The 16080-nt window shown below is 35.1% G+C and overlaps 1 protein-coding gene across 18 annotated transcripts in view; it reads right to left on the reverse strand.

Moving 5' to 3' along the window:
* CADPS2 (calcium dependent secretion activator 2) overlaps positions 1-16080 on the reverse strand; it is a 252497-nt gene that overhangs the window by 94729 nt on the left and 141688 nt on the right. For 11 of the 18 annotated variants that reach the window (XM_026868445.1, XM_026868443.1, XM_026868435.1 and 8 more), the window contains exons 11-13: positions 15629-15637; positions 13048-13184; positions 9289-9476 (exon numbers count right to left, since the gene is read on the reverse strand). In XM_026868445.1, coding sequence (XP_026724246.1) covers positions 9289-9476; positions 13048-13184; positions 15629-15637 — 334 coding nt within the window. The remainder of the gene's footprint in view (positions 1-9288; positions 9477-13047; positions 13185-15628; positions 15638-16080) is intronic. The other 7 variants (XM_026868446.1, XM_026868444.1, XM_026868436.1 and 4 more) reach the window with 1 other exon arrangement.

The following is a 16080-nucleotide window of genomic DNA, read 5'->3' on the forward strand; positions in this document are numbered from 1 at the left end:
ACAGATGTAATGTTGTCTCTGGTCACATCTCAAATGGTTTAATTCACTCGGACTTAAATATCAAAAGAGATTTGAAACAAATATCTCATGAACTACAGCTGGTAAATTCAAGTGGGAAGTAGTTGTTTGACCATAAGACACTTAAATAATGACACCAATAAAAGAGGTTGATCAGAATTTTTAAAGAAACTTCTACTGTGACAATCTTGCAAGATTTCTGTCATGATGGCAGTTACTCTAGGAAGCTAACTGATTAGGTGGTGGATTTAGGTTTTCCTCTGGGAATGGACTGTTTTTCCTCACTTGATCTAATACTTTAAGGCTTAGAATACCCTCCAGAAATATTTTGATTTCTAGAGGTCTTAAAATATGTAGTAATTTGCAGAGGTCACCTGATGAATCGTACGATTAAGACTCTTGTGAATAGGTAAGGCATGTGAGATTAAAATGGTATACCAGTTCCAGTGGGAATTAGATATGGATGCTGGGTTGACAGTAGATTATTTCCAGCCCTCAACTTTGGAAACAGCTTCTCCTAGTGGCTTCTCAAGAGAGTGAATTGTTACCTTAAGCAAGATTGCTTTGTTGAGACAGCCTTGTGAAATACTAACTGAAAATTACTGACTTCCCCCCCCCCCGGAATATCGTCAATACTGGTGCTTTTAACATATTTGCATATTTTAAAAATGTTTCAAGCCTTTTCAATGAGCTTTCCTCATTAAAAACATAGACCATCACTTTGGTCTGTCATGAAAGAAAAGAGTATGAGAGGAATGCACAGACTGATATTCTAACACGTACATGCATGCACATACATGAGAACAGTAAGGCTGACCAAAAGAATCTGCCAGTGAAAAATGAGAAATTATGATGAAAAACAAAATACAAGAAAAATACTTCAGCTAAGTCTTACTTCAAGACATTTATACAATACACTACATTTCAAGGGCGTAGGAAAAACAAAACCTAAACTTAAATGTCATATTCGCTCCTAGAAACAAATTGTTTTAGAAGACTTCAGTGCTTTCTAAGAGCACTTGTTTTTAAATTCAGGATGCACAATAAAATGAAAGAACAGTGACAGCTTTCAAATTAACAAGATAAAACTTTGACATCTTGTTTCTTAGTAAACTGTAGATTAAATTGTTTAGGATTTTGGTGTAGAGATTTTATTATCTATTTATAGGACTTTAATATCCAAGGACTTTAATAACCAAATTTTCCTTTAAATCACAATTGTATTAATTAAGGCTTTTGTAACGTCCATCGTTTATGTTAGACAAATCTAAGAAAAACAATTATTTACATTACCAGCTTTGAAGCAGGCAGAACAGACGTCTTTATATTAACAGAAAATGAAGAGAGCAAATTATCACGTGGCATTTAAACATTGCTTTAACCAGCAGGCACTTGAAGACTGAGCATTTTGTTGTTTATATTAACTATTCTTCAAACATTCTGACAAAAAAAAAAAAAAAAGGCACAATAGAGCCTTCTGCTGTATGCATTTCTCAGGCTGATCCTACATCTGCTTACAGGTCACACCCTCCTTTTCACAAGTGAATGAAAAAGACCAATTCTGACGGCCACTAAAAAAGATTAAAATGATAAATCGGGTTAATTTTAGTGATCTTTTATGCGGTCATATTTTAGGTGGGATTCATTAATGCCCTTCTACTGAAAAGCTAAGCATGTACTAATATAATACCTTTTTACCCAAAGTATAAGGGTATGTATAGGCATTAATCAGTTGAAACTAATGACAAAAAAATGTATCATGTTTAGGGAAGGTGAAAGTGTGTAATAGCATTAGCTGTTCCTTCACTGTCTAAGATGGCAAGTATCAACTTAAATATGCAGAACTTTGTTCTAATATTTATTAATAATGTGTGAATTGTGATTAATTTTCTACTGACAATTTCTCTGAGGCTTTTCAGAAGCAGATCTGTTTTGATACATTGAAAAATGTGCCTCTGTTAATACAGTGAGGACACATTTTATTATAACATTATTATAGTTATTGGCACTTTCCAACACAGGACAGTATCATTCCTTAAACCAAAAGTGAGGTCAACATGACTTCACTTGGTATCTGCAACAGGGTGAGGAACATTGCTTCTAGCTTTGAACTTGTGAGAACTCTACTGATTTCTTTTGGCCATTTACAACAGTAATATATAGAAAGCTCTGTCACTAATTGAACAATATTAATTAAAAAAAAACCAAACTTAACTATTTAGAGGCTTGGGGGTATGACATGCATAAGTGAACCACTTAAAAAGGAGAATACATATTAAATTAAAGAAGATTTACCTTCCTCTGTGCAACATATACCTTGGAGATGATCAGCTTCCAAAAATGAAGGAGGAACTGGATGATGTAAGAGGCTTGGGACAGGGCAATACATAAAACTGAAAGACTTAGTGAAAAAGTTCTATTCTCAGCATTGCCCAATGAGTCTCAGAAAAGGGGAAGATTACATTCAGTTGAAGAAAAGAGATATAAATGTCCAAGGATCAACTAGTTTCTCCGTTTCTGAGAGAACACTGTTTCTCATCTAGAAGCACAAACTCACATAGCATATCAAACCTAGAAGGTATATTTTCTCATTCTGTTATTCTGGGAAAATGGTGACTTATAACAAATAACTTCTGAATAAAAACATACTTTCGAGTATGAGAAATCCACTCTCACCATTTCCATTACAGAGGACTGATAGAAAAATGAGACATATTACAAAACTAAAAGACTCTTGTTGAGTCTCTAGATGTTGTATCAAACATGAGAGAGAATTTATATAAGATGCTGTTAGACTGATGGAATATAACTTCTGATATAAAACACTTCCCTAAAGATCCACTCTGTAAGGGATCTCAGGCTCCTTCCTCCAGCTGTTGGACAGCTGTGGAACAGATCTAAGATTAAAGCAGAAGGCCCAATTGCCATTAAAAATCCGTGAAAGAAGACCTCGCACCTTCTATCATTACAACACAGACAGAACATGTGAGGTTGAGAGTGAATAAGAAGCACAACAGAAATAGGAAGCATTTTCAACTACTTAAAACTGAATGATTTCACAAAATTCTGCTAGCAATGGTTTCTTGGGAAAACCATCTAAGAATAAATCTACATGCTCTTCAAATATTTTTATATACAAAATTATACATATAAACTCATAGCACATTTGGGAAGAGATCAACTGGACAAAACCTTTCATGTCAGATGGTGACCATGTGCAGATATATAGTGAAACTACTCACAATTTCTGGAATTTTAGATTAAATCTTACTAGATATTGTTTATAAAATACATAAAATGAAGGAGAAACCAGGAAGATAAAGATAACCATACTTTAATTCTACAGTTAATTTAGCCAGAAGGAAACACCTATTCAGAAGCTCCACAAAAAATTATTAGAAGAGACAGAGCAATGTAATGACATTATTTTCCTTATTTTCACAAAGTTCCTTGTCCCAGATTTGAAAGTGATGATTTGTCTGAACACTCTTTTATCACTTGACATAAAGTATAAAATTGCAATAAATGGTTCTTATCACAAAACATTGAAAAATGAAAAGAAATATATAAATACATAGCGCTCTCTGAAGTTTCCATAGTTTCATTTCTCTTATGTGTTCTTTTACTCCACTTTAAGATATTTCCTCCAAGCATAACAGGAGCAGGAAGCCTATCAGAGAGTCTACAGTGCCAAAAGATGACAAGGATCTAAAAGGAGCTCTCAGAGAGGGCAAGGCTATTGCAGGGATATGAAATGAATTCTCTGCATCGGTGTTTATTATGAAGGAAATTAAGACGACTCCTATGCTGGAACTCTTCTTTGTTCATAGAAAAAAAAAAAAAAAAAAAAAAAATTTTTTTTAGATATGGAACAAATTAGAAAAATCAACAGCAGTAACTTGCCAGGGCCAGAACTGAATTACCTGTGGATGTGTGAAAGTTCTCACTGAGAACTGCCTTCCTACTGAGGAATGGGAGGTAAAGAATGTGAGATCAAATTAAAAATCAGAAGTTTCCAGGGAATCTAGGGGGAACTACAGGCCAGTAAGCTTTACATACATCCCAGAAAATTAGAAGGAACTATAATATAAGGATATTTCAAGGATAAAATTAAATAAAATTTGGTAATATTATCTACTGCAAAGAAGTCTGTATGGCTTTGAAGCCATAAGGCAGAGAAATATTACCTTCTGATCTTGAAGTTCTCTAAGGATCAAAACCAGTGGGTGAGCGTGACCTGATGAGTACCATGGACCTGGATTTGCAAGAATTTTTTGTCAGATTCCCTAACAAAAAGCTTGTAAGGCAATTAAGCAGCCACTGAGTAAGAGTGAAAGTCCTTACATTTACAGTGAAAAATGAGAGAATAGGAATAAATGGTGTATATCTGCAATGAAGGCAAGTTACCAGTAGAGTTCTGCAGGGATTCTGTGCTGAGACCTCTGTTATTTTACAATATTCATAAATGGCTTGGCAAACAGTAAGAATTCAGGTGATAGTAAATGTAATGATAGTTATGTCGCATAGTGTGAAATTCCAGAAACACCCTGTGAAATCAAGTAGCAATAAAAGAGCAAACGATGATCGAGGTAGATAAATGTAAGAAAATTCAGGACAGAGATCTTGGTGTTCAGATGGATAATTCCATGAAACTGTCCCTGTCCAGTAGCAGTCAAAGCAGCAAATCAACATTGAGAATTATGAGAAAAGGACAAGGAATTAGCAGAAAACATCCATCTAGTGTAATCACTGCATGGTTCACTCATAGGTTTTGAATCTTATATAGCAAAGAGATAACAGAGAATTTTTTTTTTTTTTTTACTGTCCTCTGACTCTTCCAATAGAAACAGAGAATGAAATGAGATGTGTAGGAGTCAAGTTCAAAGCAAGAGTTCTTCAAGCAAGAGGAGGCTGAGTTCTGGAACTTGCTGCCAAAGGTGTTGAGAGTGCAAAGGGCTTACACAGGTTCAGGGGTGCAATGGACAAGTACCTGAAACAGACACTCACTCCATGTTACCAAACAGGCATATTCTGACCTGCAAGGAGTTGGAAACTGAAAGAGCAGTAAGAGGAAATATTGCATATGCTTGCCCTTCACTTACTCCAAGCAGGTCAGTGCTGGAGACAGATGACTGACAGGCTTAGAAAACCTTACTCAATATGACTGTTCTTCTATGCAAACACACATGCGCTGAAGATTTCAAAATGAAGGCAGAAAGAAACTATTTATTTTTGGTTATAAACTGATTTTTGCAGCATTACATTCACCTTCTCATATATGAACTTCCAATAAATCAGTTTTCTTTCTGAATAGAAAAAGGTATAACCAGAGAATATGCTTGAATTTTGAATTTTTCAACTCAGTCTGTAACTCAGCAGGTGGAAGGAAGTCACTTTGCACTTCATGTGATACCCACCAGCATCCATTTCAGACAAGAGGGACTGAATAGAAGTCACAGCATGAAAAGTAGACAAAAGTGAACGTGATGGGGAAGAAAACAATAGCTCCTACCTGGACTGTTGACTGAAATGTCAGCATTCAGGAATATCCTATAGCTCCTTGTTCTGCCCATTTCACTTTCACCAATGATACACAAGTGTATGCATAATAGCAGTGTGAAAAGTTCACTTGTGAACTTTAATGGGGATTATATAGTGAAACATTTCAGAAGAAAAACATTGTGAAGAGGAACCAAAGGAGATGCTATTGTAAAGTTACATAGCACCATAAGCACAGCCAATGTTGTTTTTATTTACTGCATTTATTTTATTTACAAGCTGTTTTTATTTACTGGAGGAAAAGGGATCAGTTGATTCAAAAACACTGATGTGATTTTGTTTAAACACTCACCAATGCTATTTTACTAAAATATTTTGCTTTTTGGCTATTTAGGAAGAGAATGTCTTAAGAATGTCATCCACAAAAGCAGAAGTACCTTTTCTACATAAGCAGTTTGTCAGCTCAGTCATAATGCCCTTCCCAGCAGGAAAGGCATGAATGAGGCTTGAATTCCTCAATCTAGGACTCAGTTTATTGTGTTTGACCCTGCATAAACATTTCTGTTCCCAAACCAACAACATTGGCATCAGAGGCACACTAAGTACCAGTATGCTTGATAATCCTGTCAGAACTTGTTACCTATATCTTTGTCTCAGGAAATAAAACAGTTGGGGACTGTTCTCTCGTCCTGAGACCAGGTGGCAAGGTCTGTTGCATACAGAGGTCAGTTCAGGTCTCCTCTATGCTTCACAGTGTCCCTGAAGCTCTAGGATAACAATTTATGTGTTTATTCCAGGTGTTTTGAAATAAAACCATGGCTATTGTGTTATAGTCTGCAAGAGCATTACAGCCAGCAGCATGAAACAGTTCATATTTCAAGTCCTAGGGTGCAGCAAAAGAGCATACGGAATACCTGAGGGTTCAAAATCTGCTGGAAGAATTCCGGAGACATATGAAGGGTGGAAAGAGACAAAGCTGATTCACCCTTGTTCATAGTGTTTACTGGAAGCAGTATTCAGTACATGCAATCCCAAAACCATGCCTGGGATCTTAGAGAGTGCCTATGACTAATGTACAGTTGGGGTCCATTGTATGAGACTGCTTCCTCACCAGTTTTATTTAGCAAATCAGATGCAGTCATTGGTGTGCTTAGTGTACATCCTGGTATGGCCCCGGTATATTTTGTAGATTTGCCCTGATTTGTGCTTGAGTTTCTCTTCACTAGGCTACCAGAAATGAAGGTGAGTGACATATTTATCTAATCATTTGACTGATGTCGCTAAATTGCCTACTATAAAATTCATACCTAAAAGAAATTGATAATCTGAACTACAGATATGGCTGCATTTCTACATGCTCCTCCATCACCTGACTTCAAGATCATTTTTGATGATCTTTCTCAGGCTAGTGGAAGGTCTAAGATTCCTCTGTGAAGCAAAGGTGAAATATAAATTGACTACATCATGCCCAGAGTATAAAGCTCTTTGTCTTTGTTCTGTGGTCTTTCTAATTCTCAGCCTGACTTATAAAACTAAGATGTATAACGCCAGGGATCAGCCTAGAACTTTGGCCTGTCGTGCATTGTCTGTGAAATTCTTTTTTCCCTTTTACTATTTCTTAGTGCTGCGGCAAATGAATGAGTGGATGTATTATGTGAGTATATGTGTGTCTGTCATCCTCAGTGAGTGTGTCTGCTTCTGTCCTTGACTTACTTTTCTTCTTTCTTCATGTTTCTTTTTTCTTCCGTTTTACAATATCTCAGTTCTAGTCAGACCCTCTCTGTTCAACACTTCTTTTATTCCTAAAACACTCATAATGCTATTCAGAGAATATCTGTACAGAAGGAATAGACAGAATACAGAGTGCTTACCACTGTGTAAATGATGTGCTCCCTGAGATATTTTCATGCACTGCACGCACTGCTGTCCTTCACTTAAAGTATGAAATAAAAAGAAATGTATCTACCATTCTTTTGAATTCTTGAAATAAGTTTGAGCAATTATCACTGTGTATTTGTCTTGTTAGGTTGAAACCAGTAATAAAAAGGCAAGAAACAACAAAGACTTAGACTCAATAAGAAATACGAATACGTCAGGTTCTTCAGGAACTGACAAAAGAAGCATGCTTTTACAGAGAATAGGTTACCAAGTAAAAGCCAGAAAATCTCCTAACTTACCAGTATGAACATTAAGATTCTTTGGAGTATTTCAGGAACATTCAAAATCATTTTAATTTTGGATATTATTATCAAGGATTACATAATATGAATCTCCCACTTCCAAATCACTCAGGTCACAAATGCCCAGCTCCTGTTCTCACGGATGAGGCTTTGTCTGAGCCAATGAAGGAAACAATATCCTTTTTAAGGATTGCGCCTTCTTCACTGGCTCGAGGACAAGTATAATGGCCTTTGTGACTGACTGGTTGCAAGGCAACATAAGCACACATGTTGGGAAGAAAACCTCTCTCTCCCCTGATCCCTACCAGGATTCAGTTTTGGGGATTTACTGACAGCATCATAGTAATTGCTTTTGGGGACTGTAAATAGATTTTCCCCTAGTGTCATGACTGGATCAGTTGATGGGGGGAGATCTACTGGGTTTTCCCTTGTTATTTTTTAACTTTTTAAACATATTTCCTACAGCAGTATACAAATCTAGTGTAGGGTATAAACACATGCTGTCCTGTAATTTGATAGACTGCCTGCTCCATTCCTCACTCTAGTACAAGGAAGACATGGATAAACTGGAGCAAGTTCAGTGGATGACACCATGACAGTCAGAGGCCGGGGCACTTGCTATAAGGAGAAGCTGAGAGAGCTGGGCTTGTTCAGTCTGAAGAACAGGTGGTGTCTAGGGGACTAAATGACAGACCCCCCCAGCTGCTACTGGGAGGTTGACAAGAGACAATGGCTGTAACTTCACTGAAATAAGACAGGTTCAAACTGGATAAAGACCTGACTGGGTAAATCCCTGAGCAACCTGGTCTGACCTCACAGCCGACCCTGCTTTGAGCAGGAGGTTGGTCTAGAGATCTCCTAAGATTACTTTCAACCTGAGCTATCCAACGATCCTATCTCCAATACCTGCTGTTTAAAAGCAGAGCTAGTTCCCTCACAATTTGGAATAAGACATAAATGAAACAAAAGCTTCTTTTAAACAATGCACTTAGCAAAGCAACAGCTTAATTCTTTCCAAGTCTTTCACTTGCAAGTGGAAGAAGACATCATCCAAAGAGCATCACTATGACCAACAGCTCCTGAAGCAGCCTACATCTTTAGTGGAAAAAATTCCAGAAGTGTCCTAGCTTTTTCTGGTCACATCACATTCCCTGTATATGTTTTTCCCTGTGGCAGTACAGACAGAAGAACTCAGTATATTTTGATTAGTTGCCAAGATACAGACTGTAGAAAAAGAGTCACAACTTCTCTTAAACTGAAAAAATTTTTAGAATATTCACTGGAAACACCATTCACTAGCACAATATAAACATGGAATGAAAGGACTACCTTTTTAACAGGCTATCCTTTAGCCTTGCATCAGCCTGTCTATACAATACCCAAGAAAATACACTGCATTAAGACAGCATAACTGCAAGGAGATATTTTTTGTCTAAAATAGTAATAAGTATAGAACCTCTAATACCCCTGAAGAAATTTTAATGAACTGATTTCTGTTGTGTGCAACTTCCCTATCTGGTGAATGCAAGAGCCTATAAATACTTTTGATTCCTCCTAAGGCTATGAATTTAAAAATATATTATTAAATTACCTGTTACCATGAACATGAGAAGCACAAAATGCAAAACTGTAGTGGAGCAAGGTTGGATCAATGACAGAACCATTTTCTGAATGTTCAATCAATTCATTGAGATAGCAAAGATGGCGGTGACAGCCTCTCACTCCATAGCGAGCACAGTATTCGTCTAATACAAAGACTTGACCTGGGCTAAACCAACCCTGAAAGAGAGAGGCAAAAAACCCACAACAGTTTGAAATTTCTTTTTCTGCTCACAGTTTTTAAATCAAACAAAGAACAGAAGCATATATTTTTATGTGGATTACATAAACTTTTTATACTATTATGGTTTATATCCGACTAATGCTGACGGCACTGGGAGCTAGATCGAACAATAGCCCTCTTGCTGAAAGGAGTAAATGTCAAGAAACTATTTGCACTTCTGAGGTACCACTACCATGAAATATGTAGCTTACAAAAACATGCTAATAGGCACAGATTCAATGACATTGAAATCCAACATAAAATAACACTTCAAAATAATTAATTTTGTTAAAATACTTAATTATAAGCTATGAGAGAACATTTGGTTAATGCTGAGGGACATTAACATGGACATTAAAACACAATTTCTGGATGGTCACTTCCCTGTGGCTGTAACTTTACTGGGAGAGAATCACAATTTGAATATTTAACTTGTTTCTTCTGTAACATGCATGCACTTTAACAACTTTTTAACAACTTTTGCTAGTAAAGAGATACAAAGCTAGGTAGTTTGTTAAAAGCCATCTGAGTAAGATGAGTATGATTTCACTTTAAATAATAATTAGATTTTCTGGGGCATACTGAGGGCTTCCTTGGGCAGGCTTGATGAAACCAGAATGTGTAACCCTGACACAGACACAAACAACGTAGACTCATTCCCACCACAAAAACATTCCTGAGTGAATCCAGAGTGTAAAAAAAATCATTGATTCTTGATGTAGAAATGTAAAACAGAAGAAGAGGCTTGGTTGCCTTGTCTCACAATATGAAAAAAAAAAAACAAAACCAAACAGCACGGTGAGCTTCCAAAAAGCAGCAGGAGAAAAACATAAATCTTGGGAAAGTACAGCTCCTTCATAGCTGTTCTAACTAAGCATTTTTCTTTGTTCTTTTCTTAATTGTGGTGACATTACCCTCTCATCATCCCTGACAAATGGTTAAGAGGGATTGAGGAACACCTGAACTCAAACATAGAAATAACTTAGATAAGCAAAATAATTTTGCAAGTCATTAATTAATAACACCAGTTTAGTAGTTTAAGAACAATATTTCCTTATTGCTTGTGAATACTTCTGCAAGCTCAGATGTCTAATATTTATACAAAGTATCAGCAAAAATATTTTAAACAGTACTTAAAAATATATTAATGTCAGGTTTAAATCCTCTATGTTTTAACCTTACTAATTTGAATTTAACATAGTATTTGAAAACAACAACACCTCAAAGTTTTTTCATAAATGTGTTCGCTCCTGCTTAATTTCCTTGAAGTCAATGTTTCTACTGCCTTTAAAGAGCTTCAGCTGCTTCTAGAGAACACTTAGCTTTATTACAGCACCCAGAACAGTACTCAGTGTTTTAAACTAATATCCAGTCATGCTGCCATGGTTCCTGTGTTTCACAATGTTTGCTAGAAAATGTGGTATTTTACTGAAAGAAGAAAGAAAAGAGATTTTAACTGAATTTCTGCAAGAATATGTATCCTAGCCCTAGATATAATAAACAGTGGTTATTTTGACTGCTATTCTGTCAATATGTTGTCATTGTCACTGATACGTCTCTACATTTTCTTGGAAAACATGACAAAATGCTGTATGTCAATGCCTAGCACTACAAAAGGAAATAATTAAAATTTCTGTACATTCTTATAGGGAGAAAATTGTGACAAGAATATACATTTTTAAAGAACTCATTACTTGAACTTCAGTCTCTGTAAGAGATCTGTTTTAATGTGGTCATTTTCATATAAATATGTGCCTTCCCTGCCCTTGTTCAACCCCATACCATGCATAAGTCTCACAAACACATCGCAACTATATGCTACAGAGTATTAGATAACTGCCTATTTTTTTATTGTATAATTGAAAAAATATTAAAAAAAGAAGCTTCCCAATACAGAGAATGTAAAATTAGTTTAGGTCATATAGTAATTTAATACAGAACCATGCTTAATATAAATTCTTACATATTTTTGGTTTTATTTTTACAAGTTGTATACGTGCTTACTCTATATTTATTGAAGTAAGGGGATGCATTGTTCCCAAAAGTGATAGGAAATGAGTTCAGGAAAAGAAAAAATCATGCTTAAATGTGCACGCATTCTATTGCTACCTTGATGTTTCCATTTTTTTAAATTAAAAATATAGTTAAATATGCAATTTAACAAAAAAAAAAAAATCACCCATTCTACTTATTGAAAGCTGAATTTTAAAAAGAACAATAAGAAATACATCTGCTTTATGGTTGCTATAGCACTGTGTATTTCACCTAACCTCTTCTAAAAGTTCCTGATTTCAAGGTTATATTAAGTGTCTTACTATATTATTATTATAAAAAAAGATTTTGACCCCAATGCACTGTTAGAAAGCTAACCATTTTCTCTTTGAGTGCCAATTACTTTGTACAGATGTACCTTCAGGCCTCTTTGATTCAGTGTGCAACCCACAGACAAAAAAAAAAAAGAGTCCTTTAACTTTTTCTATACGTACTTATCTGGTAGTATTTTAAAAAGGAAGCAACTGGTCATCAAATAATAATTTTTTTCCCCTTTTCTACACTTGCAAACAAACCTAAAAAACCCCATTATTATCTCTATATTACATGACTAGTCAGACCAATAGAAAAAAGAAGTAAAAAAAAGTTATCCTTTTTTGTTGCTGTTGGAAGTAAAGTGAAAAGAATGATGTGCTATAAGGCATTTTAGGTCCTTAGAGATTAATATTTCAGGCATGATATCAGGTGAAAACTAAAGCCTCAGGAAGGTACGAGGTCTGACCCACACAAACATGTTTAGCAAGTGTGTATCATCTGATGAACTTCCGCAAGGTTGTTGCTGGTTCTCCCTGCTGAAGACAAAACCTGAAGCAGCCCCATTCTCAACTCCTAGACCATAGAGCATAGAATAGAAAATGTTGTGTAGGAAGGGGAAACTGCAGCTACAAATACAGAAGCATGTTATATTATCAGTGTCTTATATTTTATAGCTGTCTTTGCAAAAAACATTAATTTTGATACAGAGATCACATTTTACTTGCTTTTGTTTAAGAATTATACTGACATTTTTTTATTTTCAATTCAGGTAATACATATATGTCCACATATCTATATTGCCTGTGGTTCTGCTTCCCTTTTTTGGGCATTTTTGCTTCTTCACACCACAGTGGAATGTATTACAAGACAGGTGAAAATGTCTGACAGGCAACTACATTTGTACCTTAAAATGCCTGTACAGGTGTGAGTAAATCCTACCACAGGAGCTCTTACCATGATCAAAACCTTCTGTTTTTATTCAAACCTCCATAAAGGACATGATGAATTTCAGCTCATAAAATCAGAGACAGTTTGGGTCTCTTTGCTTTCTATTGAGTGGCACAGCAGCAGCTTGCAAGTGTGTAATTTTCAAATTTGAAACCAATCGATTGGACCCTTTATTCCAACTACAACTGCAGCTATTGAATGAACTAGGAAGAAAGGACTACTTTGTAGCAACTATTTCTCACTTTTTATATCTATCTTCCAGCCAGTACTCACCAAACAAGAATAGGAGTCATTCAATCTGTGATCCAAGGTCTGCCTCTGAAGCAGTCTAAAGAGGGAAGCATGGTCAAATTTGCAGGGATTAGCAGAAATAAACTCATCCATGCCATGTTTCTGACCACGGTCTGTATCTGTTCGTACAAAGGAAAAATGTGCAGAACAATACATGTGAGTGAGTGTGCAGATTTACAAGGTACAGAAGGTGTAAGTCCCAATATATAAACTTGAAAATATCTCAGAGAAATAAATCACATAAGTAGATATTTGCAGGTAACATTATAGAATCTTGTTTTTTAATCTGAAGATATTACTACTGAATTATTTTTCTATCATACCAATCTATGGAATGTAACAGTGAAAAAAAAAAAAAGTTGCTACCCACTGACAATTTAGAAAGGCTACCAGAAAACATAGTACATTAAAATAATTCTTAAAGTAATGTTTTCTAGTGGAGCTCTTCAAATGTTACAATTTACAAAACAGTGTTATGAGTATGAAAAATTAGTGTTCTGTAATTTCCTGGGTTTGCGTGGCTATCTTTCTAATTTTATCAAAATAAAATAAATATCCTTCCCTCTATTGAAAAAAAAAAAAAAGGTTTATGCACTTATTTCTTCAGATAAGAAAGAGCATCTTTACTGCAGATCAAAGTACCACTTATAGAAATATTCATCATGGCTTGAAGCCTACTTCTCAAACGGCAAACTGGAGCAGAAATGAACACACTGGCTTGAGCTAGGTCATTTCCAGCCTTCTTTTTGTACACAGCTTTTAATGAGACAAACCTTAATGTAGTAATGGCAAAGAGCTCCTTCAACCTTCCAGCAAAGAGTAGTGAAAAAGGGAGCAGCATTTTTGTGTAAATACATGGAGAAAACATACCATCCCAAATGGCACTTCAATCAAAGGCCCAAATTTATTGTTCTTCACAGATTGCATCTTTGAACGCCTTTAAACCCCGCGGGTTTATCAAAAGAGAAGCTCTAGTGATTGCTTTCATTAATGCTATGTTTTGTCAAAGTCCTCAATGTGAATTATCTATCAAGTATGGACAGAAAAAGCCTTACAGTGCCCAAAAGGACTAGTTATGTATTAGCACATTAGCTGTCTTGGATTCTATAGACTGTACTGGGGTGAACAGTCCTATCAACTTAAAAATTGACTTCCCTTTTCAATACGGTCTTAGTTCTTTGTTCCTTTAAATTCAAACCTAGCTCTTTTTATATTCGTTACTAGAAAAGTATAGATCTAAGTGTATCCTAAATGCAATTTTGAAAACCTGCATAGTACAAATCTAAAATTGCTAAAGAAAAGGAGACAAAAGTTTATTGATTAAACCCAATTATAGAGTCAGGTTCATAATAAAACTCAATATTGATCTGTGGGCATGATGCTAACATAATCAGTCACATTTAGAAATTTAGCCCCAGATCATATTGATCCATGTCAAGTCCAACTTTCAGCTGTATTTGTGGATGGGAGAATTATTTAATTCAAACTGAAGGATCTGCAGCATCACATCCTGGAAAGATGCAGAAACTAATTCATATCACTTGGCTTTGCATTGTCAAAGCAAGAGTCACATCCATGTGACAGATTTCACCAAGGTGGATGTAGCAAATTAACAGTATGACAATACATCAATGGTGTAAGGTATGAGACCAGCATCTCAGAGAAACAGCAGCATATATTTTTAATGGTTTAAGGATGAGTAGCATATATGATTACATAGATTAACAATATTTCCATGAGCATTAGACTAGCCTATCATTAATGACAAACAGCTCATATTTTTGACAAAGGTACATGAAATGCTCTCTTAATTAGTGCAATTTAAATGTATTTAAACACATGAATTCAAAGATAAATGACACATTACTGAAAGTACTAAACTACAATGTGAAGTTATATATAGTTTTCAAAATGATCCACACACAGACAAAAGTTTTGCAAATGCAGTATCACATTAAATGTATTAAATGTCTGGTTTCTACATTTCTTGTAAGTTTTCCTTCTTATACAAATACCTAATTTATTGAGCCATTATTTACAAAAAGATGACAGAAAAGAAAAAGGATTCATATTTATTTCTGCCATTAGTCTCATGTACAAATTATACACAGCTGAGTATTTCTTAAATTAACTGGCTTGATTTTTCTCTCTGGTTAACCACACAAATATAAAAGATTCCCCCTTTTTAAAACAAAATCTGTGTAAGCACTGACAAGTAATTAAGTATTGAAATCAGGAGACTGGATGTTGCAGATGAAACTGATTTAACATTCTGATACAGTCATCGAGATGATCAGAATGTGTAAAACCTATTGAATACAATGCAGCTTGTGTAAGCAGAATCTGCTATTACATAATTTGGGCAAAGTAAGCAAAAATATTTACTTAAAAGTAAAAAAAAAAATACTTAAAAGTATAAATATTTGCTAGATTACATTCTACAGAAAGATCCATGACAGATCACCATATTTTTAGGAGAATGAAACAGCACAAATAAGATTGTCAAATAGTAACAGAGGTCTGTTACCAAATATATTTTAGCATCAAAAACCCAAAAACTTACCTTTGCCAGCTGCAGGCAAGCAGGGAACAATAGAAAAGTAAATCTAGTGTAATACACTACATTTTATTTTACTGCTATGACATAAATACAAGACAACTGGTAAATATTTTTGAAACAGAATGGATTTAAAAAAATATATATATGAACTTGATCCAAGATTATGAGGAATGCAAAAATGTTGTATGACTGTGATCTAAACATTATTTAACACCCTACTTTTAAAAATCATTAGAGTGTATTTTTCAAATTCCTACACAAATGAGCTTTAGATGTCCTGTTCAAGCTACATGCAATTTCAAAAAAGACATTGAGTGATATATTGTGATATACAGTTAAGAAAAAAAACAATTCCATTTTATTGTCTACAGTTTCTCAATCTTGGGAAACAGTGTGAAGATATTTAGGGAGAACTTTGAAGCAGTAATACGTCTGCTTTTTCACAATTATTTTTC

This window comes from Athene cunicularia (assembly GCF_003259725.1).
Source record: "Athene cunicularia isolate RWA chromosome 1 unlocalized genomic scaffold, athCun1 chr1_part2, whole genome shotgun sequence".
NCBI classification, from domain to species: domain Eukaryota; kingdom Metazoa; phylum Chordata; class Aves; order Strigiformes; family Strigidae; genus Athene; species Athene cunicularia.